At 39.1% G+C, this 27,422-nt stretch overlaps 3 protein-coding genes across 4 annotated transcripts in view; all 3 read left to right on the top strand.

Moving 5' to 3' along the window:
• Nucleotides 1-10,934, top strand: part of asic2 (acid-sensing (proton-gated) ion channel 2) — a 266,829-nt gene extending 255,895 nt beyond the window's left edge. For both annotated transcript variants that reach the window (XM_084036473.1, XM_084036472.1), the window contains 6 exons: nt 255-311; nt 5,976-6,129; nt 6,868-6,959; nt 7,690-7,769; nt 8,372-8,440; nt 9,017-10,934. In XM_084036473.1, coding sequence (XP_083892599.1) covers nt 255-311; nt 5,976-6,129; nt 6,868-6,959; nt 7,690-7,769; nt 8,372-8,440; nt 9,017-9,112 — 548 coding nt within the window. In that variant the 3' untranslated portion in view covers nt 9,113-10,934. The remainder of the gene's footprint in view (nt 1-254; nt 312-5,975; nt 6,130-6,867; nt 6,960-7,689; nt 7,770-8,371; nt 8,441-9,016) is intronic.
• A 9,198-nt stretch (nt 10,935-20,132) lies between these two features.
• Nucleotides 20,133-22,142, top strand: soul5 (heme-binding protein soul5). The gene is made up of 7 exons (XM_084037217.1): nt 20,133-20,197; nt 20,351-20,410; nt 20,608-20,689; nt 20,782-20,887; nt 21,346-21,485; nt 21,596-21,759; nt 21,855-22,142. Exons 1-7 carry the CDS (start codon nt 20,148-20,150, stop codon nt 21,943-21,945), a joined length of 693 nt encoding a protein of 230 aa, XP_083893343.1. The 5' UTR covers nt 20,133-20,147; the 3' UTR covers nt 21,946-22,142.
• A 1,220-nt stretch (nt 22,143-23,362) lies between these two features.
• On the top strand, nt 23,363-26,953 carry nr5a5 (nuclear receptor subfamily 5, group A, member 5; the record flags this gene model as incomplete). The annotated part of the gene is made up of 7 exons (XM_084037006.1): nt 23,363-23,601; nt 24,341-24,438; nt 24,853-24,994; nt 25,243-25,997; nt 26,166-26,285; nt 26,367-26,514; nt 26,706-26,953. The coding sequence occupies exons 1-7, from the start codon at nt 23,502-23,504 to the stop codon at nt 26,951-26,953; spliced, it is 1,611 nt and encodes a 536-aa protein (XP_083893132.1). The 5' UTR covers nt 23,363-23,501.
• Nucleotides 26,954-27,422: the final 469 nt, after the last annotated feature.

Here is a 27,422-nt window from a genome sequence, read left to right as displayed (position 1 = left end):
CCGACAAAGTTTTTAGCAAGGTTGCAGTATTTAATGTGAGATTAAACCACATTGGGTGGCCTCATATGGATATCACAAGTCAATACTGGATTAGGTGTTGGCTTTTATTTTAAGAAAACTGGGATTATGTGTCTGGAAGGTAAGAGGTGCTACATCTCTCTTCTTAATTCTTTCTTATTTCATCCAACTCACTTTCAATAACTTAATGTTTAAACACTACCGTTGACTGAACTCCTCATTCAATCTGTTCCTAGGTGATGCTTCTTACTGCACGCCAGAGCAGTACAAAGACTGTGCTGAACCTGCCCTTGGTAAGTCTACACATACACACACAACTTCATGAACATGAGTCAAGATGACAAACACACACACACACACACACGCACACATGCTGTATTTTCTGGTTTACATATCATTATCTGCTTCAGCAAAGGATTAGGATTATCTTTTTTCCTGTTGATACAGAGCTTTAATGATAAACCTGCTTTAAAGATGAGCAACACCTCAGAGAATTTTAAGCTTGAGACGGCTCAGCTTAAGAGCAACTTAAGTATATCATCATGAATGCCAAAGCACTGTTGTAGGAAACTACAACAGTGCTTTGGGAATGGGTGATAGCCACAATCAAACTGTTCGTCCTTCATGATTTAGAAAGGAAATCAAACTGCCAAGGAACAGCTCCGTAGGCGAAAAACTGTCTCCTAACGAGGCTACAACACTTCCTGTATGTCCTATAACTGGTGGAAAGTGTCTGTGTCACTACTTTCTGAAATGGGAGACCGGCTGTATTCCATAAAGCAGTTTTAATAAACACTTCACCTAAACCTGAACTCTGAGTTGACCAACCCTGAGATACCAGAGAGAGAACAAGATTCTTAGTTAGCGAGTTAGCGATAATAACACTTCAAACAAGCACATGCTGAAAAGCGGAGCAACACAGCTGCAAAGGAGACACAGTTGCCGTGGGTGACGATTGCTGCCCGAGTCAAAGCACAAGCCTGAATGTAAATGTCAATCGATTTAAAAGTTAATAACATTTTCTTTTTAGTTCCACGATGAGCAGGGGTTCAATTGCTGTTGAGCACAAATGAAAGTAGACTTATGTAATGTAATTTTGATTAAGGTGCAATCCCACTTGCACAATAGAACGTGGCTGCAGGTAAAAATTAAGCATTAAAATATTGAGCAAACAGGTAGCCTAGAGCATATGGTTTTAATCACATTTTACACATTAAACAAAGTAAATATCAATGGCTATTTCAACTTGTAGCAGCTTTAACCCCTAAGAGCTAAGCTTCAACACACAGAAATGTCCTTAAACATTTCAGAAAACTCCCGTTCGCAAAGAAACTAAGAGCTGTGCAAAGAATTATCTCTGGTCAGAGAGCACGTCTGTAATGTTGGCAGAATATTGTTCAGATGTGATAGATTGTGAGGAAAAACGATAACATTATACTAAGTAATCGTCGGGTAATGAAAGCACATCTATATGGGTCTCAACATCCTCTACTCCAATCAATGTGCTTCCATATCGATTGGGTTGACGAGGACACCCCATTTTTTGACAGTTGGTTCAGGCCAAAGGGAGGAGACAGATTCACAGTTACCATGGTAACAGACCTAAAATTTAATGGAAAACCCAGAGTATTTCTTCTCAGGGTTATCAAACAGGATTCATCTGAATATGTCCCCTTGTGAGTGAAGAGCTCATCAAATCTGTAACCAACATCCGATCATTTATAGATTGGCAGTCGGATAAATGATGGGTCATATTTCCTGCATTGACCTAAATTAAACAAGAGGACTTTGGCAGCCTTTGCTCCATTCCCTCACATTCAAGATTTTACTTCGACAGTTTTATTAAATGTTGGCTTGCCCAGCTGTTTCAAGATATTCAACTGATTATCTTTGTTTTGATAAAATTTCCCTAATGTCTTAGAATAATATTGCACCTTTTTTGTCAAAGCCATACTCTCGGGAGACTCATGAAATTCAGATGAGAAGGTTTCTTTGTGGGTTTATCTAAATTAGATTCCTTGAGAAGTGTATGAAAGTCGAAGGTTTAGCCTTCCAAAGCAGCAGGATCATAAAACGGTTGGTTTCTTATGGGTCATTTCATCAAATTTCTGAAAATCTTCCCACCTGACCATCACAGAATTTCTTGAAAAAAATGTAGTACGAAGACACTTAAAACTAATCGTCTAAGAGATATCATATTTTGTAGAATGTTTAAGCTAACACCAGAGATAGAGGCAGAAGTGATGGAAGTCTTTTATCTGCAAAAATGGGAGCTCAGCCACTCTTCAAATTTGCTACTTCATTTCGACAAGCCAAATTTTGGGAGAAGTTGTGCTTGAGCTACAGCCCTGACATGCTATGTCTGGAGGCTATTAGTAACAGATATACACTGTATAAATTTTGAAGGCCACAGGTGAGATAGTTTTCCAGATATTGCTGTTTAAAAATGGCTTTTCAGAGTATGATGCCAAAAAACGTCTAAACTACCCTTCATTCAATGATGTTTCATGAGAAAACTGTTGACAGTAAAGACCTAATATTTTGGATTTGTCCTATTAACAAGTGTCTTTGTACTAGAATTTTTACAGGACATTCTGAGATGGTCAGGTGGGAGGCATTTGATGAAATGACACGGAATGACCCTTATGTTTCTTATTTGATTACTGTGTTAAAGTCTGTCCCACCATGCATTGTGCAAGCGGTGGCCACAGTGCCTACATGTATCAAGATGCATTACACATAAGCTTCTGGCTCACAGTAATGCCGCCAAAGCCTCAGATGTAAACTCTGACTTGAATAGATCCATCTGAATATCGGAGTCTCCACTAACAAAGCCATAACAATGCAGAAATTCTGTTTGCCACAGTCTCTGTGCGAGTTACTGCACATAAACACAGTGATTGCACAGCGGTAGTCACCTATTCAGTAAATACATACAGAGTAAAGGCGAAATAATGTTTTAGGTTCCGGCTGTGACTCCAATTCTGTAAGTATGTGTACATCCCAAACACAGACACAGCGGGGGAAGGTTATTAAAGCATGATTTGGCCTGAACATCTACAATACATCCTTCTTGTGTTGCTGTGGTGATATCAACAAATGAAATCTGAAGCATAACCGTGTAACAGAACCTGTTTTTTTCAAGATGTTTCTTGTTGTCTTTTTTAAAACAATTTTGGCTTGTGTTGAATTCTATTCACTTTTGTTTATTATTGTAGAGGCAGAAAGTATGTCTGAAACTAAGTAATTTGGACGCACTGACCCTTTTTAACACTATATATTCACTTTAACTTAAGTGGTAGCAGTGGCTTTATGATCAAAGAGATTATTTTTCCATGTATAGTTACATATAAGATACCCTTAACTAAAACCATTGTTAGTCATATTCGCTCTTATACAAACTCTATTGTGATAATTAATAGTCAGCTGTCGGCCAGTGGGAGTCATAGCAAAATCAGAAAAACGTTCTGTCGTCCCCGCCGGTCTCTATGCTCTCTCCAACTGCGAGGAAAATGATTTCTTGTAAACCAGAAAGGTATGAAAACAATGTCGCCAAGGGCAACAAAAAATCAGGCAGTCGGCATCAAAGCTACAGACTCCCACACCATTAAGGCAGTCCGTTTATAACAGAAATGTGAATCTCCCCTGTAATTGGCTTCATTGTTGGAACATACACACACATTTGGATAATTAAACGCAAATTAATTCTCACTTTAAACGCAGTGCCAATTTGCTATATTCACCAGAGAACATTTTGCACAGCAAAGTCAGATTGGGTTTTGCTCTCTCTATAACTCTGTCACTCAAGTTTCAGCAGCTGCATCCGTTCAACTCTAACTTGTTTATAGCCATTTGCTTTTGATTCAACCAGTCAAAACTGTCTTAAATAAGTTGTTGGATACATTTTCTAGCTTTTGCGCTGTATAACTATTTATATTGTTTGTATTAACATTTAAGGAAACTAAAGCTATCTTGCAGAAATGTGTTATGTTAATTTGATCTTTTAAATTTAAATGTGTGAGAAAGAGAAAACGAGACAGGGCGGTGGACAAAGTTGAGAGGCTTGGGGAGGGAAATCAATCATTTGAATGCACAAGGCCTTGCTCCTGTGTATCCAATAACGGCTCATTTGAATAAAAATAAGAGACCACAGAGAAGCCATATTGAATTTCCACTCACAATTACGTGACTGTGTGGTCCCACTGGCTATTAGTGTACCATGGGGGATAGTTGCCTGGTGCCCTGTGATCAGCGGCTCTGCCACAGAGCTGCCTCGGTGAGAAATAAGCCCCATAACACCAACTTCTCCTTTCCATGCAGAGAAAAGGGGCCTGGATATACAGGATTTTTACATCTAGAGGGAGAAGTTTTCGGTAGCGAGAAACGACACATTAGAGCTCTATTTAAACTCTGCAACTTCATAAATTCAGCTTCAAGATTTGTGAGAGTGAGCAGCCTCGGTGCCAGAGAAGCTTTCGACGGAGCTATATTTGAAAAGCCTGCGTCGCTTAACATTACTGTCACTTTGAGAGAGAGTCGGTGTTGGCTGAGGGCTTAACATGAAAGTGTTATGTGCATTTTAGTTTATTTTTCTCTCTCCGAGTCAAACTGCCAAAGCAGAGCTGTGGATAGAGCCTGGCGTTTCTGGATCAGGACTTTGTCTCTGTCAGGGTGAAGGCTGTTTTCACGGATGCTGCTTGAGGGCGTGTTTGTGTTTGGCGCTTTATATTCTCTGACTCTGACAATGACACTGACTTAATCTGGCGTCCGGGCTTTTATGGAGTAAACATCCGCACTACTGAAGGCGCAGTATGAATGGCAACCTGTTTGCAATCGTGTGTAGTGTTTGCATGCCTGCGTTTGTGGATACAGTGTTTTTTAATCTGAAATTGGACCCCAGTTTTCAGGAAAAATTAAGATTTCAGATTAAGAAAAGAGGCACAACATGCATATTCCTGTGGCTCTCAGAAGAAGCCTGATGTGCCGAGTACAAAGCTGCGGTGGCTTTGGGCCTGTTTTAGTTAATGTTTATGAGCTGTGATAAAGCAACGACGTGCAGCTGGCAACACACCACAAAGACGTGGATAATTAAAAGTAATTTGCTGTGATGGGTATACGAACCATTTAACACAATGTTATTTTAGATTAGAAAGGTTGTAGTTCATGGTAGTTTTGTTGAGAGACGAAAAAGAAAATTTTCAAATATGAAATTACTGAACTCTAAATTACTCAATCATTTTAAGCCCTGATAAATGTTTCTATTATGGCTGCAAGCTATGATAACTATCATTATGAATTAATGTTTTGTTTTGATTTTTCCAATACAATTAGTCAATTAATTTCTATATAATGTCAGATAATGGTGAAAAAAAGTACCAAGAGTGATTCTTTGCAAATTGCTTGTTTAGTCCAATTTAACTGATATATTAAACCCAATTAAAACTCACAAATCCTCACATTTGATAAGATGAAACGGTGAACATTTGGCAATTTTAATATGGTTGAAATTGACTAAAACGTGTTTAGTAACAAAATTATTTTGTCATGACAGCACTGTAGTATTTTTAAAATATAGTAACGTGTGATGTCTCTTATGTATTATCAGTGAGCTATTTTCCTCATGATCTATTAGATTAATATAGATATTTATTTAAAGTGTGCTTACGACTCTCCTCTTTTGTAATTTATGATTACATCCATGACCATCTCAGTCTGAGCAAAGGTTTTCCCAGTTAAATGGAAGACTTTGGTCTGCCAGTTGGATGTGACCGGGTGTCAGAGTCAAAATATTTAACTGGATATTTTCTGCCTTCAAAGTGGCTGGATATATCTGCGACTATGTATCAAGAAGTCTCACTTTTTGTCTTTCCCTTCTGCTCATCATCCTCAACCCGTCCTCCCACATCTTGTACCATGTTTACACTTCGCCTCTCTCCATCGCCCCCTCCTCTGTGAAGCCAAGCTGTCGGCTGTGGAAAGCAGTAACTGCATGTGCAGGACGCCGTGCAACATGACCCGCTACAACAAAGAGCTGTCCATGGTCAAAATCCCCAGCAAGACCTCGGCCCGCTACCTACAGAAGAAATTCAACAAGTCAGAGAAGTACATCACGTAAGTAGCCGATGCCCTGGTACGACTGTTTGGACGAGTATATAAGTATAATTCCCTAATTGAATAGCATGGAATCAATATGAAAATAACTTTAAATATATTATTATATAAGTTTAAACCTACCCAATTTATTATAACTAAATCAATCAATGATCATCAATCGGCCACATTACTGAAATGTTCATGCACAGATTTGAACTTTAATTAATTTGGGATTTCTTTGGGATTATCAATCAATAATTTCACCTATATTAATATAGAAAGAAATGAGCCTTTTCAGTTCTAATTTGGTTTATTGTGTTTTTGTAGGTGGTGGTGATCATTTTTAGATGTTTTTACCACTTTCACCCATTCACTCGAACAGACTGGTGAAAGTTTTTAAATTACATCCACCCAAAAAAACGAATTAGAATATCCAGTTTACCTGATGTAGAGGAAAACTGAGCACCCAGAGGAAATGCTAATTAAAAAAGGGAAAAACATGCAAATTATCTGCCGAGAGGATACGAGCCTCTTTGCTACCCACATTGTCTCCTTTAACTCTTTTTCATGAAGAATTTCAAGAAGCGGAATCTCTGTGAAAAGCTGAGCTATTGTAATATGCGTGTTCTCCTCCCACACGGTGGTTACGTTTGCCTGGTTGAGCAGCTGTGTAGGAAATGGACGGACTGTTGCTGATTGTGTTGCTTGCCAAGTGTCTGGTGTGGGATTCATTAGGACTAATGATCAATTTTGCAGAGACAACATCTTGGTGTTGGACGTGTTCTTTGAGGCTTTGAACTACGAGACCATCGAGCAAAAGAAAGCTTACGAGGTGGCAGGCTTGCTGGGTGAGTTTTACTCAATGTTACCTTTTTATTTTCCAAACCTGCATCTGGTCTACATCGGTCACAGTCATGCTACTTTTGAAATGATGTGTTGATTCATGGGAAATGCTGATTTAGATCATTTGGATGGTCATGGTGTATGTGACAAGTCATCAACAAAATGTCAGCAGTGTGTAATGTGATTTTTACTGGTGGCGAGCTAAATTTGACAGTTTTGTCAGTTAAGTTACAGCATCTATTAAAAAATGAGCAATTTGCATTTTCACAAGCTTGAACTGAACAGAAAAAAGGCCATTGCTCTTGCTTTTTTTCTTCTTCTTCTTTTAGTGTGTTGCTGTAATTTGTTTTAATAATGATAATAATAAGCAGAGATCTTTTAGGAGTGACCCCATATATTGACTGCAACTTGACAGCTGCAAACAAGTGGGTTTTAGTTGAGTCTGCTTGGAGAGACGCGGGCAGGGCTGGGTTTTGGCTTCTGCAGAACTAATGAGCTGATAATTAATGGGTAAGGTGACGGCACATAAACCCCATGACACGACGAGGCGGCTGAGTGTCATTTTTATATATCAGCACACTTTGTCTCATTGTACCTGTGCTCTAGGTTTACTATATATTGCACTTGTATCACAATAATTTTTCAGATGTGCCGTCATACAACTTATACCGGTGCAAATATCCCATTCTTCTATAATTTCCTCTGTTTAATTCCACTTCACTCATTGTGCTATAGGTGATATTGGAGGCCAAATGGGTCTGTTCATTGGAGCCAGCATCCTCACCATCCTGGAGCTGTTTGACTATGCTTATGAGGTCAGTCTCCAGTTGTTGTTTTTACACTTTTATTCTCCCATAACTGTTGAAACATCTAATTAAGCCCACACATCACTCCTCTGCAGGATCTCATAGCTTTTTGTCGCTGCAATAAACTTTGATAGTCTCATTTTGGGGTTTTCAGTGAAGAGAAACAACAGAAACAAGACTGTACTTTTTTTAAGTCAAATGTTCCTGTTTAAGGGCAGCTGTGGTAGAGTGAGTCGTCCTCCAATCAGAACATTTGCCGTTCGAATCCCGGCTCCTCCAGTCTACATGCCGAAGTATCCTTGGGCAAGATACTGAACCCCCTGTTGCCCCTGATGCTGTACCATCAGTGTGTGAATGTGTATGAATGAGTTAGATCCTGATGTGCAGGTGGCTCCTCTGCCATCAGTGAATCATGAATGTGTGTGTGTGTGTATGTGTGTGTGTGAATGGGTAAAAGTGACTGAATGTAGTGTAAAGCACCTTGAGTAGCTAATTAGCTAGAAAGGCGCAATATAAATGCAGGTCCATTTACCATTCCTGTAAGTCAGTAATTAAAAGATATCTTTATCAGATATCAGACTGCTTCCCTGACTTTATTTGCTCATCTGCAGGTGGTGAAAGACAGACTACTGGACTTACTGAGCAGAGAGGATGAAGAGGAAAGCCATGGAGAGGATGTGGTAAGAGTGGCCTTTAACCCCTCACTTGTCAATCTTCTTCCAGAGTGCTGTGTTGAGTGTAATTTCACACACTCTGACCATGCACGTCAAACCTTGCCCTATCGCTACCACTACCACTCCACACACACACACAGAAAGCACCCAAATCTAAGACTGTGTCCAGACCATCAGTAGCATGCCAATATGGCAGAAAAAGCTGTGCTTTTTCCATTAATCCGAATGGCAACAAGGGCTCTGGGATGAACTGATACATCCCTCAAACGCATCAACAAATCCAAAAGCTGCAGTATAAGGAGAAGGTTTGAAGTGTTGGGTTATAATGGTCAAATATAAATTGCCATTACTTGTCAGCTGGTAGCCAAACAGCAGTGAATAATACACAACTATCGTGACTGGGTTGTGCTGGAGTCATGCCGGCTAGTTAGCATGTTAAGGGGCTAGCTCTCCATCGGCTCTGAGTAGAAACCACGGCACCAGAAACGACTATTTCACAAGAATGTCCAAATGAATATTGCTTCTTCACTCTCTAGTCTGAGCCAGCACTGTGACTCTTTCAATCTTTTTTTTTTTTTTCAGAGTTCCTGTGACCCAGTGGCAAACCACTCGGAATCCATCCATGTGACAGTCCCCCTGCAGACAACACTGGGCACCTTGGAGGAGATTGCCTGCTGAGGCACTCCCTCCGTGCCCCTCAGAGCCACACATCCAGAGGCTGCCTCCACTGGGTGGTGCTACATCCTCTGATAGGGCATCCTGCAGGACCCTAACAGGGGAGGGGAGGACAAGAACAGGGACTGGCCTAAGGACAGCGCTGTGCTCTGTCACACTGCCCTGTCTAAGGCACTAATGGGGATTAAGGAGCTGTCGGCTGGACTTATCGGCCCTCTCTGTCACCCTGCACTGTACTGTGGTTGGGAGGGTGGCCTTGGCTGTGCCAGACCTGCAGTGGAGTCTGCGTGTCCACATAGACAGGAAATCAGAGACTGGGTGGGACAACTCCCTACAACGGATCACCCCCGTGCCGCATATCTATGTAACAAACACATTCATATGTCGCTCACTGCCAAATGAACTATACAAAACTTGGTTTGAACTGCATGCGTCGATCTATCTTGCTCTCTTTGCTGATGCGTACGCTGGACTGCAGTGTTGCTTTACTGTACATGTGTGCCATTTGTCTCTCTCTCTCTCTATCTGCAGGACAGCCTGTGAAGAGGGCCCGGGTGAGATATCAAACTTCGAATGTACAGATTGGACATATGGTTGTTTAAAATCATAGTTCAGATGAGACTTATCCTCAGAAAATCTATTCAAACGAGTGATTTATCGTTTATTGTTAATTATCTTGGAGAAGACGTTGGTGATGTACTGTACGAGTGTGATTTGTGGGGGGGACTTTGTTGACTAAAAACAGTGAAATCTGAACACTTTGCAGCCCGCATTTTGCATAATATTTTTTTACCTGTCAGTTCCAGTTGAATCAGTTCAGTAAAAGGCAGGTTTGCTACGTGACTCCCAGGATGTCGAGCTGTTCCCTACAGACATCTCTAGAGGAATGTCATACCCTTACTGTTAATTTATATGAAAAGATGACTTGCTTCTGGCTGCTGCACCTCACCACAGCACAGAGGTAGAATCTGAATTTATTTGCCTGCCAAACAGCAAGCCATGTACAAAACACTGCAACAGATGAATCTGCTCGATGTTATCAAACTTATTTTATGAAGAGAATGTCAGGATGATATTTCAAGCAGCTATTACGACTTCAGTAAGGGTGTCATCATTTTGTCCTCCACCCCCCAAAAAAAAAGAAAAGAAAGGCTGGACAATTTGAAATACTTAAGATTATATAAATTATTACAAAAGCACCATGGGGGGCAGAGGATACAGGGTCTGCTGTGATGTGGTGTAAAAATCTGCGTTGGGTATTTTTACCACGCAGACATGCCTGAAGCAGATTTAATTAAAGAATTTCAGTAAGACATCGACTCCAGGTGCCAAAGTGACTTTATATGTCACATTTTTTTCATAATGTTACACTTTAAGTAGTCCAGAATGTTATGTAACAGGCAGTAGTGTTTTGAGGGAAGTTGAATGTCATGCTAACCACGAAGGAAACACTTTGGTTACATATCTACGGCTTTACACCAAAAGCTTGTGTGAGATCATGGGGAGGATTTAGTGCATCTGAGCTCTCTGTCGTCATAATGTACATTACAGGTAGGACTGAATTCAAGTGCTTTGTGAGACTATTTGAATTATGATTTCCCATCTGTGGCTCAACCTGCTATCCGTCTATCTCATGCTGTGGCTTCAGACGGACACAATCCACAGCCGACCTGCAGGGGTGTGAGACAAACGCTTCCCGGTGGCAACGACACTGGCTGATACTTCTCTCTTCTTTGGCTTCAATTGTTATTGCAGGACGGCATTTTCTCATTTTGTGATGCAGCATACAGTGTGTGTTTTTAATGTGAAACAATTAAATTAAAAAGTTGTTTTGCAGTGGTGGCGTCATGTTGGGGCAAGCCTGAGCAAGGCAAGTTTTTCTTTATTGCACCTTTTCAACCAGAAGACTATTCAAACCGCTTTACATTAAGACAACAGAAGAGACTATAAGCATGCCAACATTTGCTAATTAGGAAAATCAGAACCACAAATGCCAACCTCGTGATGGTGCTACAGGAAAATTCAGGGGATCTCCAGCAGAATTAATATTTTCTTCCTAGAGCCATGCCACTATAGCCTGGCTAGAAAAATAGATGATCACACCTGCATAAAAAACTGGAGAATAGCAAGCCAAGCTGGATCAAATGTAGCCTAAGTAGCTTGGCAAGGTACAATTTCCTTCTGACATCTGTTCTACATGCACTTAATATTGGCTGAAGTGTCCCTCAGTCAGCTTGGACAGCAGATTCATGTGAACTTACAGTTAACTTCAAAGCAACAGTTACACTTTTTGAGTTAACTATTGTAGAACATTTTCCCTGGGTTTTGGTGTATTTATATTAATATTCTACACATCACCAGAGAGTGTTATCTGGGAGCTGCTGCAGGCTGGAAGTTCAGCTTCGGCTCAGTCGCAGTTCATTTAGCAGACATTTGGGCAGAGGAAATGGCCTGCAGGTCAGCTATAGTGCCAGCTTGTTGAAAACGTACTGGTTGCCTTGGCGGAGCAGGAACTGGAAGCTTCACAAGCACTTAAAAAAACATTGGAGAAAAAAACTTGTTAGTGTAACTTGTCAAAGTCCAAAGGTGTTCCAAGAGTACATGAAAATAGTTTAGCGGTATGAAAATATATCAGCATTCTCTTTTGATTCTACTATTTAAATCTTAAACAGGAGAGTGCAAACATACAAAGGTCTGCTCTCTTCCATTTCCAATAGATGTTTAGCGTAGGTGTTAACCTATTATTTCACTAAGAGGTATTTGAACGCTTTTAAAGGTTCAACATTTGCTACTCAAGAGGCTGGTTTTATGGATCCATTTAGCATGGCACGACATTTTTCATTTATACATTTCTTTAGAAGTGGTAGACCTCCCCTTTTGTCTGAAAAGGATCCATTCTGTCTGTAATTTGTGGTTTTGGAGCGATAAAACATGATATCATGCACAGCATGGCCTTCAAGGGATGGGAGACTTGGGTTTATCTGCTCCTCTTGTCCTTTTTTCTCTATTCACAAGGTATTTTGTGGCTTTGTGATCAGGAAGATGGGAAGGTGGTGTGTGACAAGTTACAAAGCATTCAGTTCTGAAGCTAATTGCTACAGAAGTCAACAACCTATTTCATGTCACTCCCCTGTGCCTATTGAAGAAAAAAATACTATTAAAAAGTACATGCCAAAGCAAGAACATGAATACAAACAAGGATGTTTACACCGAAACCCATTTTACAGGCGTGTTTTGACATTTGCTTAGTGGTCCCTAACAACACGGTCCATGTTTCTCTTGAAATCTGTCAGGATTACCATCTGCCTCCACTGATACACATGGACTCACCAGCCTTAAGGAGTGACACCATGAGAACTCAAGTGACTAAGTCTGTCGAATCTACAATATGTTTTGTTCTATTAAATGATTCATCCTAATAGTACAAAATAAATATAAATAGATAAATAATTCCTCTGCTGACAAGGTTAGCTTTTCACATCTGGAAATGTTTGTTGGCAGGTTTAATATAACATCTACTTTGCAGATTGAAATGAAATAACCTAGAAAGAAAAGTGGTAATTTTTGTCAGAGAGACACAAAAGATATTTCCTGGTTTCCTTGGTTCAAGGATCATGTTCCATTCATTTCTGCCTCAACAGATCATTTGCCAAATTCTTGTAAACAAGGCCTATTTGATGAATTATTCTGGGTTGTGCATCTGCCAGTTAGGTGACAACTGCATGTTATCTACTAGTCATACTTAGAAGTTGTATATGCCAGAGGAAATCGTTTTAATGTGGGGTTTGAAAAACACATTTGAATGTGATATTTGCTATCTGAATGACTATTTAAAATTTAGGCATAATATTATTTCCATTGTGGGATTTTAATGATATCTTAATTATCATTAGCATTAGCCATAGTTTTTTTTATGAGGAGTCTTTTCACAGTTAGAAAATCTAAATGATTCTTGTATAGAAAAACTGGCAGCATGCTCATCAGTAAGCAAACAGAACACCAAGCTGGATCTTAAGTCAGTTTGATTTAATCTTCACAAAATGTGTCGTTAATCAGGCATCACAGGCTTGTACTCTGCATTCATGTCGGAGACAGAAATGCAGTTAGTGAGCAGATTAGAGCGAAAATATGAGATTATTGGAGTTTGATCATAGAGAAATTTAAACATTGACAGTAAGACAGTCCCTGGAAAGCTGAATGAAGAAAGTACAATCATTTCAGGGAGAAAGATACACTCAGGGGCTTCATTTCCTCTTTCTCACCAGTTGTGCCAGTCTTTGACAAAGTGGATTTTCCATTAAAATTTTCCATCCTGCAATACAGTCCCCACAGAATGTATTTCCAACCTGATTTGTGGGAACCTTCGCCTCACGGTGCCACACTGTGCCGTTAACCTTCACATCTATTATTAATGTCCCTGCAAATTGATGTCACAAAAAATCGGCACCAATTTCCAAACAGAAACCAAAGGATCTTTTATCTTCATCCTACTGATCTGTGTTAGCACTGAGAGTGCATATTTATGAAATGGAATTAGAAAATGTATGCAAAAGTTTCTTCTCCTTGTTCTCCACAAGTGCCCCAAAACTCCCCAAACAAATATAACAGAGAATCAGAAGTTAGGCTACCTCATGATTTTTTTCCTCCAATACACATATACACTCAATGAATCATATTTAATTATGCGTTAGCTGTTTATTGCTTAAGAGAGCTGATTACTAATTTAATCACAAGTCACAGACGAACCAGGGTGCACTTTTCATGTGCTCCAAACGAGCCTCTGGGAAATCAATGGCATTTGTAGTCAACTTGGCTAATAATCCATTCAGCTAATAATCCATCCAGCTAATGAACGACTGTCGTGCATCAATATTCCTGAGATCCTTCAGGACAGTTTAAGAGCATCTCTTTGTGCCATGATCATTACTGAAATCCTGCTGCAGACATCCCACATGCCTCTCTAATTGCTGCAGCCGGACGAGCTGAAGCCTCGTAGAAATTCTCTTAAAGAGACTTTGAAACTGACGTTATAAACAACGTCAGTATTCATGTGCACAATAGAAATGTATCTTCAGATTTCCCCTTGAACTTTGTCTCATGTTTTTCTTTGTAAGTTTCTTTGAGAAATGTGTATTATGACTTTTTTGAAACTTTTTCGACATAATATACTATGACCTTTTTTTGCAGTCAGATTAAGAACAGAATTTGTGGTGAATCCTACAGACAGATTTCAGCTCAACTACATGATTCTGTAGGCTGACTTGACTTGACTTGTAACGAGACTTTTTCATTAACTCTATAACATTTTGCACTTTTAAAACTGATGTACATCAGTAGCCTATATAACCAGCATTTTATTGTTGTAGCTGCTTGAGGTGGAGCTAGTTTTGTCCACTTAACTAGCATACATTTCGTTTAGGCTTCTCCCTAAACAAGGGGGCACTGTCTGGGTCACAGGATAAATCTGAGGGGTCTCGAGATGATTCATGAGGTACAAAATAAATAAAAGTTCTTCGCAAATTTTAACCTCCATGTGTCTTGAATTGTTTTTTTCAATGAGACCATCTGATCACCAAGTTTAAAGGTGCAATCTCTCATGTGAAATTGCTCACAACTCGTAGACATCATACATGCAACTCTTTGTTTGTTTTTATAAGCTAAAAAAGTTGGAGGTGATTCAGTCTCCAGCAAAGCATTTCATTGTATAAGCTCAGTATCATTTTTTAAATGTAAAATCCAAAAAGTAACTACAGTTGTGAAATAAATGTTGGTTAACAGACAAAACAAAAACAAAGACATGCAGGATGGGGATTGGTTAATTGATGACCAAATTGCCCGTGAATGTGAGAATGAATGGTTGTTTGTCAGCTATCACAGGATAGACTGGCGACGTGTCCAGGGTGAACCCCGCCTTCGCCCAATGACAGCTGGGATCTGCTCCAGCCCCCCCACGACCCTGAATACAGGATAAGAGGTAGACGATGGCTGGATGGATGTTCACCATCTTAGTTTTGCATGTAAGGATGCCAACATGTACTTACTGGCATCAAAATGTGTACCTGATGGTGTAGACGAAACAAAGTCAAAGATAAGACAAAGATAAAAACAAGTCATGAGTCAAGTCTGAAGGAAATCTTGATTGTTTGTACCAATTGTTATACTTTTTACAGGATAAGTAAAAATGAAAAATCTGGGGATCACCAGAGTTAACAGACTGCACCTCAAAGGGACAATCTATGAATGGCTGTGCCACGTCGGTGTCATTTTATCGTAGATGATACTTGATGAAAAAATATTTGACATACAATGAAGATAAAGATGTGTGGAAAAGAAATTATTCATTTTGTATACCATAAAATTAGACCAGGAATAATGTGAATGAAGATGTTGATCATCCTCAAATCAAAACTTTAAGAGAAGAAAGAAAAAAATCCATCTTGTATGTACTGATGCTCCAGCAAAGGTTGCAGAGGTTGCACATTAAGACACGTTACTTGAAATTGCTGGATACACAAAACTTCCTCAATCTTGCCAGTGTAAATAAAAATGTTCTTTTTATTTTGTTTTAAATTAATATCTGGGCGGCCAGTGGCGCAGTGGTTAGGGCAGCCGCCCCATGTACGGAGGCTTAACGTCTTTAACGTGGTGGTCCTGGGTTCGACTCCCGCCTGGGAATCATTTCCCGCATGTCATCTCCCTCTCTCTCTCCCCGTTTCCACACTGTTGAAAAAGTAATAAAAAGGCTTGAACTGCGCTCTAGCCACACAAAAAAAATCTTTAAATTAAAATTGGACGAATGAATAATTAAAGAAAAGTGCAAATCCCAATACAATAACAGTCACGATGGAGGAACAAATGTGTGAATTGTGTGTGTGCATGCTCTTCAGTAAAATGGTTTGTGCCAAACAGAGATAGATAACACTGCCTGAGGGGGGAGATCAGGGCCAAAGCAATGAAACCAAGGACAACAGGGAAACCTTTAGATACGAGCCTCCACTATTGCAATCATTTGTTCTCTGGCTCATCCATCACTGAGAAAATCTACTTGGTGCAAGTTACATTATGAAAAAAGTCATCTGGGGAGATTACTGTGTGGCCTTCACACTGTACAGTACCTAAGAGGCAGCATTGATTAGATTAGATGGGCTGATAGTGGCGAAGCAGACCATTGCTGTGTGTTATCATGACCAGATGCTCTGATTCAGTAACAAGTGGTCTTTATTAGTATCACTCCTGAGAAATATGTAGCTTTTTATTTCATCTCGATACTCACAGAGCAACAGTGGGTAAGCAAAGTGGAGTGTGACACGTCTCTCAGTGGCCAGGAGTCAATTAGAATTAGGATGTTAACATTATCATAACAAAAACTATATGGCGGGTGAAAACATCTTGAACACATCTCTTGCCAAAATATCCGTTCCACATTGGGCTGCTTCATGTTTTGCTTGTGCCATCTAGTGGTAGTAGCAGCTCACTGTTCTTTATTGTATCCTATATGACGGCATCACAAAGAGGCCATATACATCTGTATAATCATGCATGACAGGGTCAGTTTGGTGATTAAATAAATGCAGCAGCCACCAAACCTCCCAGTTTTGATTTATTTTATATGGTCAAACGGTATGTAGACACTGAAGCATTCCCACATACACACTGAGGGCGAGCAGCTAAGGGCGACAACCCACCCCCTTGGTGCCTCCATGTTCAAAAATTGTGCAATACTGTGATTGTTGAGAATCTCATTCCAAAACTACAGGCTGCTTTAACAACCTCCAATGCTATTTGCTGGTTCCTGTCTTTCAAATTTGTCCATTACAGGAAACATGTCCCTTGTCTCGGGAATAGCAGACCCTGCTAAAAAATACTCCATATAGAGAAGGGAGGGAATTACATAGAAGTAACCAATGACTCTAAATACATTTCATGACCAAATGGCAGTCATATCCAAGACTTGGTATTATGATAAAAAATCTTAAGGTCATTAGGTTAAGAATTCCCTTTATTTGAAGGACCTAGACCAAACACAAAAGTATGACGATGTCCAAATACTTGTGGCCATATTCTGGACTTGCAAATGCTTTACTGCAACATCTAAGTACTTCCAGGAAGTTGAAGCCTATTTTACAGTATATTCTACACTGACATTTGTGTCAAACATGACCTTGAAATGAAAGTCTGTTCTGTTACACGATTGGAATAAGTGGACACTTTCAAATGAAATGTAAAAAAAGAGCATCTGTGCAGAGCAAACATAAGCTCAGATAAGACATGTTTCTATGTCTGAGTGTATTAAGCCAAGAAAGTATGACACCGTTTATAGACATTAATAGAGTCAACTTTTGTTCAAAATTAAAAATCCTCTACTCTCAAGAACTCTAAACTCTCATGCTTTAGCTGAAAAACACTATAATTTGTGAGTGAGTTGCTTCTCTGACCCATAATTCAGACAGGAAAATTAGCAAAAACAAAGTCATAGTATGTAGAAAAAAAATAATGAAAAAAGTCATAGTACAGTATGTCGAAAAAAGTTTAATGAAAAAAGTTATAGCATAGTATGTCGAAGAAAGTCAAAGTATAGTATGTTGAGAAAAAGTCGTGAAAAAAGACATAGTATTGTATATCGAAAAAAATAATGAAAAAGTCATAGTATAGTATGTTGAAAAAAGTAATGAAAAAAGTAATTGTCTAGTATGTAGACAAAAACATTATGAAAAAAGTTGTAGTATAGTATGATAAAGTCATAGTATTATGTCAAAAAGTTATAAAAAAAAATAGTCATAGTATAGTATGTCGAAAAAATTTATGAAAAAAAGTCATAGTATAGTATGTCGAAAAAAAATGCTGAAAAATGTTATAGTGTAGTATGTTGAAATAAATTTATGAAAAACGTAGTATAGTATGATAAAGTCATAGTATTATGTCGAAAAGTTATTAAAAAATGAAGTCATATGTTGGAAAAAATAAAAAAATTAATGAAAAAGTCATAGTATAGTATGTTGAAAAAAGTCATTGTCTAGTATGTAGACAAAAAAATTATGAAAAAAGTTGTAGTATGATAAAGTCATAGTATTATGTCAAAAAGTTATAAAAAAAATAATAAAGTCATAGTATAGTATGTTGAAAAAAAATGAATGAAAAAAGTCATAGTATAGTATGTCAAAAAAATGTATGAAAAAAGTCATAGTATATATGTCGAAAAAAAATCATGAAAAATGTTATAGTGTAGTATGTTGAAAGAAATTTCTTGAAAAACGTAGTATAGTATGATAAAGTCATAGTATTATGTCGAAAAGTTATTAAAAAAATGAAGTCATAGTATAGTATGTCGGAAAAAATAATGAAAAAAGTCAAAGTAAAGTATGTTGAAAAAAATGTATAGCATAGTATGTCGAAAAAAGTCAAAGTATAGTATGTTGAAAAAAATTAATGAAAAAGTCATAGTATAGTATGTTGAAAAAAGTAATGAAAAAAGTAATTATCTAGTATGTCGACAAAAAAATTATGAAAAAAGTTGTAGTATAGTATGATAAAGTCATAGTATTATGTCGAAAAGTTATAAAAAAAATAAAGTCATAGTATAGTATGTCAAAAAAAATGAATGAAAAAAGTCATAGTATGTCAAAAAAATGTATGAAAAAAGTCATAGTATAGTATATTGAAAAAAATAATGAAAATATCATCGTATAGAATGTTGAAAAAAGTCATGAAAAAAGTAATTGTCTTGTCTGTTTTTTTATGAAAAAAGTCATAGTATAGCATGTTGAAAAAAAAAAAGGAAAAAACTCATAGTATAGTATGTCGAAAATGTTTTTATGAAAAAAGTCATAGTATAGCATGTTGAAAAAAAAATAGGAAAAAACTCATAGTATAGTGAGTGGAAAAAACATTTATGAAAAAAGTCATAGTAAATGACCGTGCACTAAAGTTCTCTCATCTATTGTAAATTTGGGTGTGACTGGACATTTTGTCTTGAGGTTTCCTAACCATAGTCCAAACATATTTGTAGGTGTAAGTGTTCTGCTGGAAAAATAGAAAAAAAACTGGCAAACAAAAGGTACAATGTAAGCAAGTAAGTCTCATGTGTCACGATTCTTTCATAGTTAGTCCCTTTAATTCTGTCCGACCCACTTGTATAAGTCTTTGTATGTTAGAGAGGGCGTTAGTAGGAGGAGTCGATTGGGGGGGTAAATAATACCTGTAAAAGGTTGTGGTAAATAATATCACATGTGAACTGTTTGTCCTTATTATTTTCTGTGAAACATGAGCCACCACCTCACATGATGTTTTGTCACAGTGTGTACCACCAGATATGGCATTGTACTCAGATAATCCTGTAGAACAATGTATGAATACTTTTTTTCCATCAACTATTTGGATTATTGGATTATAGATGGACCTGAGAGCAAAATCAATTAAAATCTATTCAAACATTTATATCTGCAAGTGACAACAATAAACACGGAAGGTGTCAACAAGAATATTTTTCTCATTGCTTGGCAATTTTCTTTTCTAACTGGTATTGTACTCTCTTTATTCATATTATTATTGCCACTGTAGTCGTAACACCTGTATGATTGAATGGACTCCAACACAACAGCTCTGGCTTAAATCTACCTTTATCAAAGCGTATAATGTTGAAAGGTGTCAACAAATTCTCAACCTTTTCTCTGTTTTTTTCATTCTTCCATAGTGACTTGAGATATTTTGAAGCAAGAAAAGAGAATCATACTGCAACCAACCAGATTAGCATTACCCGTGTCTCACCTATATGCCTCTTCTTCTCATATGTTCTGATATGTTGATGGAGCTTGGATTGTGAAGTTCCCTAGCACAGATTAGTCCAACAGCATCTACATTAAAGAGATATGAATGGTGAAAGAATATGTAAAATACACATGTAGTCAAACGTGCCTCTCTGTTTCCTAACTGCCCAGTTTCTTGTTTCTGTGCCCATTCTTCAAGACTCGATTGTCTGGTTTGTGTTGAGCGTCCAGGGAGTGGCCAGTTTTCCTTTCATAACCAGAGTTGGAATAAATAGATGCTTCAGACCAGACTGCAAACGCACGGAACTCAACACTCCACCACAATGTAAGTAACCTTTTTACTGTCCAGATTGTCATAGATGAATCATCACTGGACAGGCATTTCTTGGTGTATGAACCTGTAGCTTGTATGCTGTGTGGTCTGCTTTTTCACTGGATGAACAAATATTGCTCAGTGAAAACTCTATGTATGTTTCAGGATTTACCTTGCAGGGCTTGTTGGCATCCTGTTGGTGCTGACAGCTGAGGCCAGAGTTGGGTATGAAATGAATCCCCACTTTTAGTAGATTGTTGCATTTGGTGTAAATTATAAAAAGAGAATGTTTTTCATTGAATATATGTGGATAAGTTGTAAGACATTAGATCCTGGATGACGGATGACTACTGCTATCACATTATATACTTTTTAACATCTGCATCTGTGCCATTTTAACAGTTTCCTTTCTAATTATACAGAAACTCATCTGAGTTAGAGTTCTGCACTGAGACAGAAGAGTGCCTGCTTTATAAACTGATTTGTAAGAATGATGAATATGAGGTGAGTATGTCTGAGAAAAAAAGAAAACTCTTCACATTTGTACAAGAAACATTTAAAAAGGCCCACTCCACCATGTTTGTTCATGTACTCAGGCTCGTTACTATGACTCTGTGACATGGGTTTCAACTGAGGAGATATCCTGGTTCATGGATTTTGCAGTAATGAAAGCATTCAGACGACTGTTTGACTACATCTCTGGTATGAAAACTATTTGTTATTTAGTTGTGTTTTATTGAATCTTATATTGAAAGGGTTTGTTTCGTTAAGATCAACATTTCTTTTGCAAGAGAGACCGAAAATCACACCGTTTGCAAACAATAAAGTAATAACACAATAGAGTGGTGCGGAAGAACAGAGAACAGCATTCAAAATCCTTGACTATAATGTTTGAAACTTTTTGTTCCTCTTAAATTGAAAGTTTACAAGGAACACAGTATTTAAAACCATTTTGTTTCCAGCCTCTGTCTGAAAATGTGACGCAGTTAAACTTAAAATGCCCCTTTGACCCGACATCATAATTACTGCTTTTAGTTGTGTTCAGAAAGCAGAAATAGTTTGGCAGATTTAATGGACATTTAAGCCAGAACATTTTGAGGTTTGTTGTGCAATTCCTATTTGTGACATTCCTTTGACAACTGTTGTTTTTTTTTTTACAGCAAATAAAATTGAAATGACAGCTCCTGTTGTCATCAAAATACCTGATGACAAGTCATTTTGGCAGAAGGGTACCTACAAACTGAGTTTCGTGTTGCCAACTAAACATCAAGCAAACCCCCCCATGCCTACTGATCCAAAGGTACGCTAAAATAGATCCACTTTCATTTAGCAATGCCATGATCATGTTTGAATTCCTTTTGTGAAGTCTACAGCTCTGGCAGATAATAATAAAACCTTTCTGAGTTGCAGGTGTTCATCGACAAGGTGCCAGGAATGAAAGTGTACGTACGGAGCTACGGTGGAATGATGATGAGCTGGTGTGACAAAAGTGAAGCGGGCACTCTGTCCGACAGCCTGGATGCAATGGGTGCAGATTACATAAAGACCTTCCACTATGCTGCTGGATATAACAGGTAAACAAATCATTTTCTCAGTTATGATCGGAAAGAAAGGCACAAAGAAAACTTTGACATGTGTTGATCATTTTATGTATGTTCCTTTCTTGCAGTCCAATGCAGCTATTCAACAGGCACAATGAGGTGTGGTATGTCGTTGATGATGATCCAGTGTGTGGCAGCAGTGAGTCAATGGAGACTTGAAGATTATGAGCCCTATGCAATGGCAGCTGACAGCAGACATTGTCAATGAAGTTGTTATATGAATAACCTGCCAGCAAGAGCACAATTTTTAAGAATGTTCATGGATTTTAATCACTTGTCGACGCCATGTCGTACTTCTAAAGTTTCTTTGGTGTTTTCTTTTTCCTTCTATTCAATAAAGCTATCCTTTGCAGTGATTGTGAGTGTGTGTGTTTCATTCCTAAAATGTCATAAAAGCAGCTGGTTTAACAATAGATGACGCCTGCAAAAGACAATCCAGTCTCACTCCAGTTTAGAACGGTGTTATACTACAATACCACCAGATGGCACTAATACATCAAGAATACAAATACTTCCATGATTGCACATATTTCCTTACACATCAAGATTTCCAGTGCTTTTCAGATTATAAGGACTGTTGAATATTTTGAGGATTCGTGACTCTGAAAGAGAGGGGAGGCAGTGTTAGAAGCCAGACTGGTGAAAATAAGAGGACTTTTTTATTGATGATTGTCATAATCCATTTACAGGCTAATGTGTGAGAGTCATAACCATCCACCCTTGAACTGCCTTATTGCTTTGACGTCACCGTGAGCTTCATCAAAGCATTATGTGAACCATTTTGGCTGTTGAATAGCACCTTATCATCTCAAGCACTGGCTGGAATCATTTAATCACACACTATGATTTAACCAATTGACTATCATATTATACTGAGTAAAGCAAAGGTTGACTGCCCTTTCCTTTAATGCATTATTAAGATGGATAAATGTCTTTACTCAAAGCTGACATTTAATTTAAACTTAGTATATTTATTCACGTTTCAGATGTTTATCCGTTGTTATCAGTTACACTAAACTGTGACTTTTATACTAAAGATCTCACTCTCAGGTGGTTTCACTTACACTACTGTTCAAAGCCCAAAATTATATCATCATGTCAGATATAATAACATATCTAATAAATATATATAATAAACAGATATAATAAAGTACTCACTTTTGCTGTAGTGAGTACTTTTATATTTGATATTTAGATGATATGCCTCTGTACTTTTATTTTGTAAGAATATGAATTATGTACTTTTACTCGTAATGTGGAGTATTTTAACATTGTTTCACTGTGTACTTCTGATACCACTAGCCTACATAAATTGCAGCGCTACAATACATAATGATAATGTAGAAATTAGAATGAACCCTCAGTGGACTCTTATCTTATCAGCTGAGCTTCAGGATGTTTCGGTGATACTGGAGTGATTTCATGACAGTAACAATACAACAGGTGGATATCTGACTGTCCCCCATGGAGGTGCTGGTTGGCTGGCTGACTGATTGACTGACTGGGTAGGAGTGCCAGTCAGGAGAGGTTTTATGACACGGACCACAGATCAAAGTCCACTTGTGGGCCCCAAACAGCCATCAGTCCACCGGGACTGTTGGGCCTGCCAGCTGGCCTTTTCTGTGGCTCTCCTACGGTGTCTGTCCGTCTCCTGAACTCTGGAACAATGAAGATCAGACTGGATTAACTTTGAAGCTCATGTCCCATAAGTCAGAATGGACCTTCCTGATTATCACCCACAGCAGCCACAGCCACTTGTCCACCACCCTGGCAGCTACCCAGAGGATCTGTTAACTTTGGAACGATCACTAACATGTGAGTAGATAGTTCCCTTTTAGACAGGATTCACCAAATAATGTTTGAATTTGTATAGTGTTATAAAGCTATCAATGTTTTAAAATGGGAGCCCAACAGGGAAATGGACAGTAAATTATGAAGTATTGCGGAGAATATATTGATGACGTCCATTTACAGAAGTAACGAAGTGGTTCACCGTTGCTCCGTGCTACGGATTTGTATTTGGGAGACTGGAAATTATGTAAGGGCCATATCTGCAATCATAGTCAAGCATATCAAGCTGAAGGATAAGGTCCTGTCTGTAGCCTTGTAGTGCTCATCATTCCTTCAACAGCTGAGCAATAAACCGCATTAGATGACACACTTATGTCAGCAGCACAGAACTGAATCAGACTATTGTACAGTATTTTAACTGACAGTGTTACTGTTGTTATTTCAGACATTTTACCAATTCAGAATCTTCATGACTTGAGATATTACATGCACTGGTGCAAAACTGGAACATGGTGTTATATGTTGTTTCTATTAGTGCCAAATACACCGATACTTCTCAGTTAAAGAAATACAAGGCGATGGGGTGTCCACTCACCTTTGGATTTTATTAAGTGTAAGCGAGAGAGAGAAAAACGATGAGAACATGAGAACAAGAAAGGATTCGCTTTTCTCACCTTGTGCCACATTGGCCACCTTCAGAGTCACCACTTTGTGTCATAATGTACATTTGACATTCTGCGTTCATTGTGGTGTCATTCTCCAGCTCAGGAATTAAAGGCAGAGCCAGAGGAGAGCTGTCCCATCTGTGGAGACAAAGTGTCAGGATACCACTATGGCCTGCTCACTTGTGAAAGCTGCAAGGTAAGGGAGAGGGGTTTGCACAGTTCATGGAAAAGTATGCATTCTCTAACAGCATCATAAGGTACTTTGGTGTCATAGATGGGGGGGAAAAACAGTCAACTACTATAAAACTAAGATATATCAACTATCATAAAGCAAATTTTATATTGTCACTTGGGATTTTCTGGTGATGTGCAGAGAATGACATATATTACATATATATTTACATTGCCAAATGGAGTGTGGAATAAAGAAAACAGATTTACATTCAATAAGTAACTATACTAAGTGTGAGCAGAGGTATGTAACGTTACAACATTGTAATGTTGTACTGTTTACAGACAGCAAACCGAGTAAATATAAGGTAGGTTATATACAGATAAGTAAAGATAATGTAATGCATGCAGTCTCATGCATTCTCATCCCTCTCTGCAGGGCTTCTTTAAACGTTCAGTGCAGAATAACAAGCGCTACACCTGTGCAGAACAACAGAGATGCCCCATGAACCTTTCACAGAGGAAACGTTGTCCTTCCTGCCGCTTCCAAAAGTGTTTGGCAGTGGGCATGAAGAGAGAAGGTACAGTAACTACCCCCACCCCACACAGACATATCCCCACATGCACTCATGTCCTTGTGCTTGTATTGTTGCACCATGACATGCCTTGTTCCACTGACATGCATGTTCCATATGGCTTATCTAACAAGTCATAAACCAGTACTGTAATGACCCAGATATTAAATAACGACTTTGTATCGGATATGACGAAATCATATCTGAAATCTTGTTCTGAAACCTTGATCATTTGTTTCGTGTTCTATCAACAGCAGTAAGAGCAGATCGCATGAGGGGTGGCAGGAATAAATTTGGCCCTCTGTACCGGCGGGACAGGCAAATGAAACAGCAAAAGGTGTATCGACAGCCAGACACTGCTCCCTACAGGATTAAGATGGAAACTACTCAAACACACCGGCCCACAGCTCATACTGATCCTCACCTAAGCAGCAGCAGTCACACAAGTGCGTCATTGTCACTTGACTCTTTTCATCAGTCCCACATGCATCCCTCTGGCATGGGGCAGTCGGGTGCGCCCGGTCCTCTGGATTGCACTTTGAATGCAGACAGGGTACTCAACCCTCTACCGCTGCCTTACACTGGACTGTACCACCGCACCTTCCCTGGATACATTCAGGATAAAGGAGAAATGCCTTTTAACTACAGCTCAGCCGCCACAAACTATGTGCAACCAACTCCAAACAATTCATTCACACCAAGCACACCAGCATCATCCCCCTGCTCAACACCAAGCTCAGCCACCCCTCTCTCTCAGGCTCACACCCAAACCCCAGACACCATCTCATCATCTGCTCTCACACCCAACTTCCTAACTCAACTGCTGCAAGGGGAGCAGGATGAAAGCCAGCTGTGTGCCAAGGTCCTCGCCAGTCTGCAGAGAGAACAGGCTAACCGGGGCAAACACGATCGCCTAAATACATTCAGCATCATGTGCAAAATGGCTGACCAGACCCTGTTTGGACTTGTGGAGTGGGCTAGGAACAGTACACTCTTCAAGGAGCTCAAGGTGATGAATCGTGAAATTATAAAGTTGCATAAACCTTTTCACAGTAGTAGAAATTAGCTGTGTGATAAGACCTACGGCATTCACTTTTTGCTATGTGTTCTTACTGGAAGTTAAAGGTTGTATTCCTTAATTTGCAACTACATTAGATCTTTTCTATGCTTCCAACAGGTGGAGGACCAGATGGTGCTGCTGCAGAGCTGTTGGAGTGAGCTGCTGGTCCTGGATCACCTCTGTAGACAGGTGACCTACAGCAAAGAAGGCTGCATATATCTAGTCACAGGACAACAGGTAGTTTAATGTTAACAGGACGAAATGCGGAATTCTCATTATCATCAAACCTGAACTGAACGGTCTCTCATTGTGATGCAGATTGAGGTGTCGACCATCATCTCTCAGGCAGGAGTCACACTCAGTAGCTTGGTATCGAGGACACAGGACTTGGTGTCCAAACTGAAGGCATTCCAGTTGGACAGACAAGAGTTTGTCTGTCTCAAACACTTGGTGTTGTTCAATCCCGGTGAGTTTTCCTTTCGAAAATCTCGTTAGATTAGACACTTTATAGAGGATACAAATTAGATGTAGCAGCTTAATCAACTGCGTGACCTTTTAGTTCATTTTAATATATGTCTGCTGTTGGTTTTGAGGATTGTGTGCTAAATGTATTCCCTGCTGATGGTGAATGTGCCACTTCTCTTCTTCCTGCTCTAGATGTGAAGTCGGTGCAGAGCCGCAGGCAGGTGGAGCAGACGCAAGAGAGGGTGAACAGGGCCCTGATGGAGCACACCCAACAAAGTCATCCAAGACACTCAGACAAGTTTGGCCAGCTGCTGCTCCGGCTTCCTGAAGTACGCAGCATTAGCCTGCAGGTTGAGGAGTATTTGTATCAGCGCCATCTTCTGGGAGATCTGCCCTGTAACTCTCTACTCACTGAGATGCTGCACACCAAGCACAGCTGAGAAGAGGCTGCTGTATCTCCAAGCCCGGGTGACACAGTGTGACAGAGCGGCAAAGCCCAAGTTTGTTGCTGTGAATTTTTGTGCCTCCTTTTGGCCTTTTAGAGCCAATTGCACAGATAGTAAACATGCTCACTTTAACATTTATGCAGGATCAGCATTGAAGAGGAGAATGTAGTAAACCTGTGTCATAGTTTGTAGTGCCCATTATTAACAGTATTACCACAGCCGAACAGCCCAGAAAATATTTGTTGCCGTCAGTATTGTTGGACAGATCCAAGCACTACCATGATGTTTTTAATAGGCAGGAAGCTCTAAACGGTGTAAAAACAAAAAAAATGAATAATTGAATAAACATTTCATTTCCAGATACGCTGATGTGAACTAAAAAAAACGGATTTAACTGAACGCACGTTTTCTGTATCTGCCAGAAAAGCTCCTTTCTGCTGCAAGATCTTCTACTGGCACAAAC

The sequence above is a fragment of the Eutrigla gurnardus genome (genome assembly GCF_963514095.1).
Source record: "Eutrigla gurnardus genome assembly, chromosome: 20".
Classification (NCBI taxonomy): Eukaryota; Metazoa; Chordata; class Actinopteri; order Perciformes; family Triglidae; genus Eutrigla; species Eutrigla gurnardus.
The sequence above is the reverse complement of the archived record's forward strand: the minus strand, read 5'-3'. Positions and strand labels throughout refer to the sequence as shown.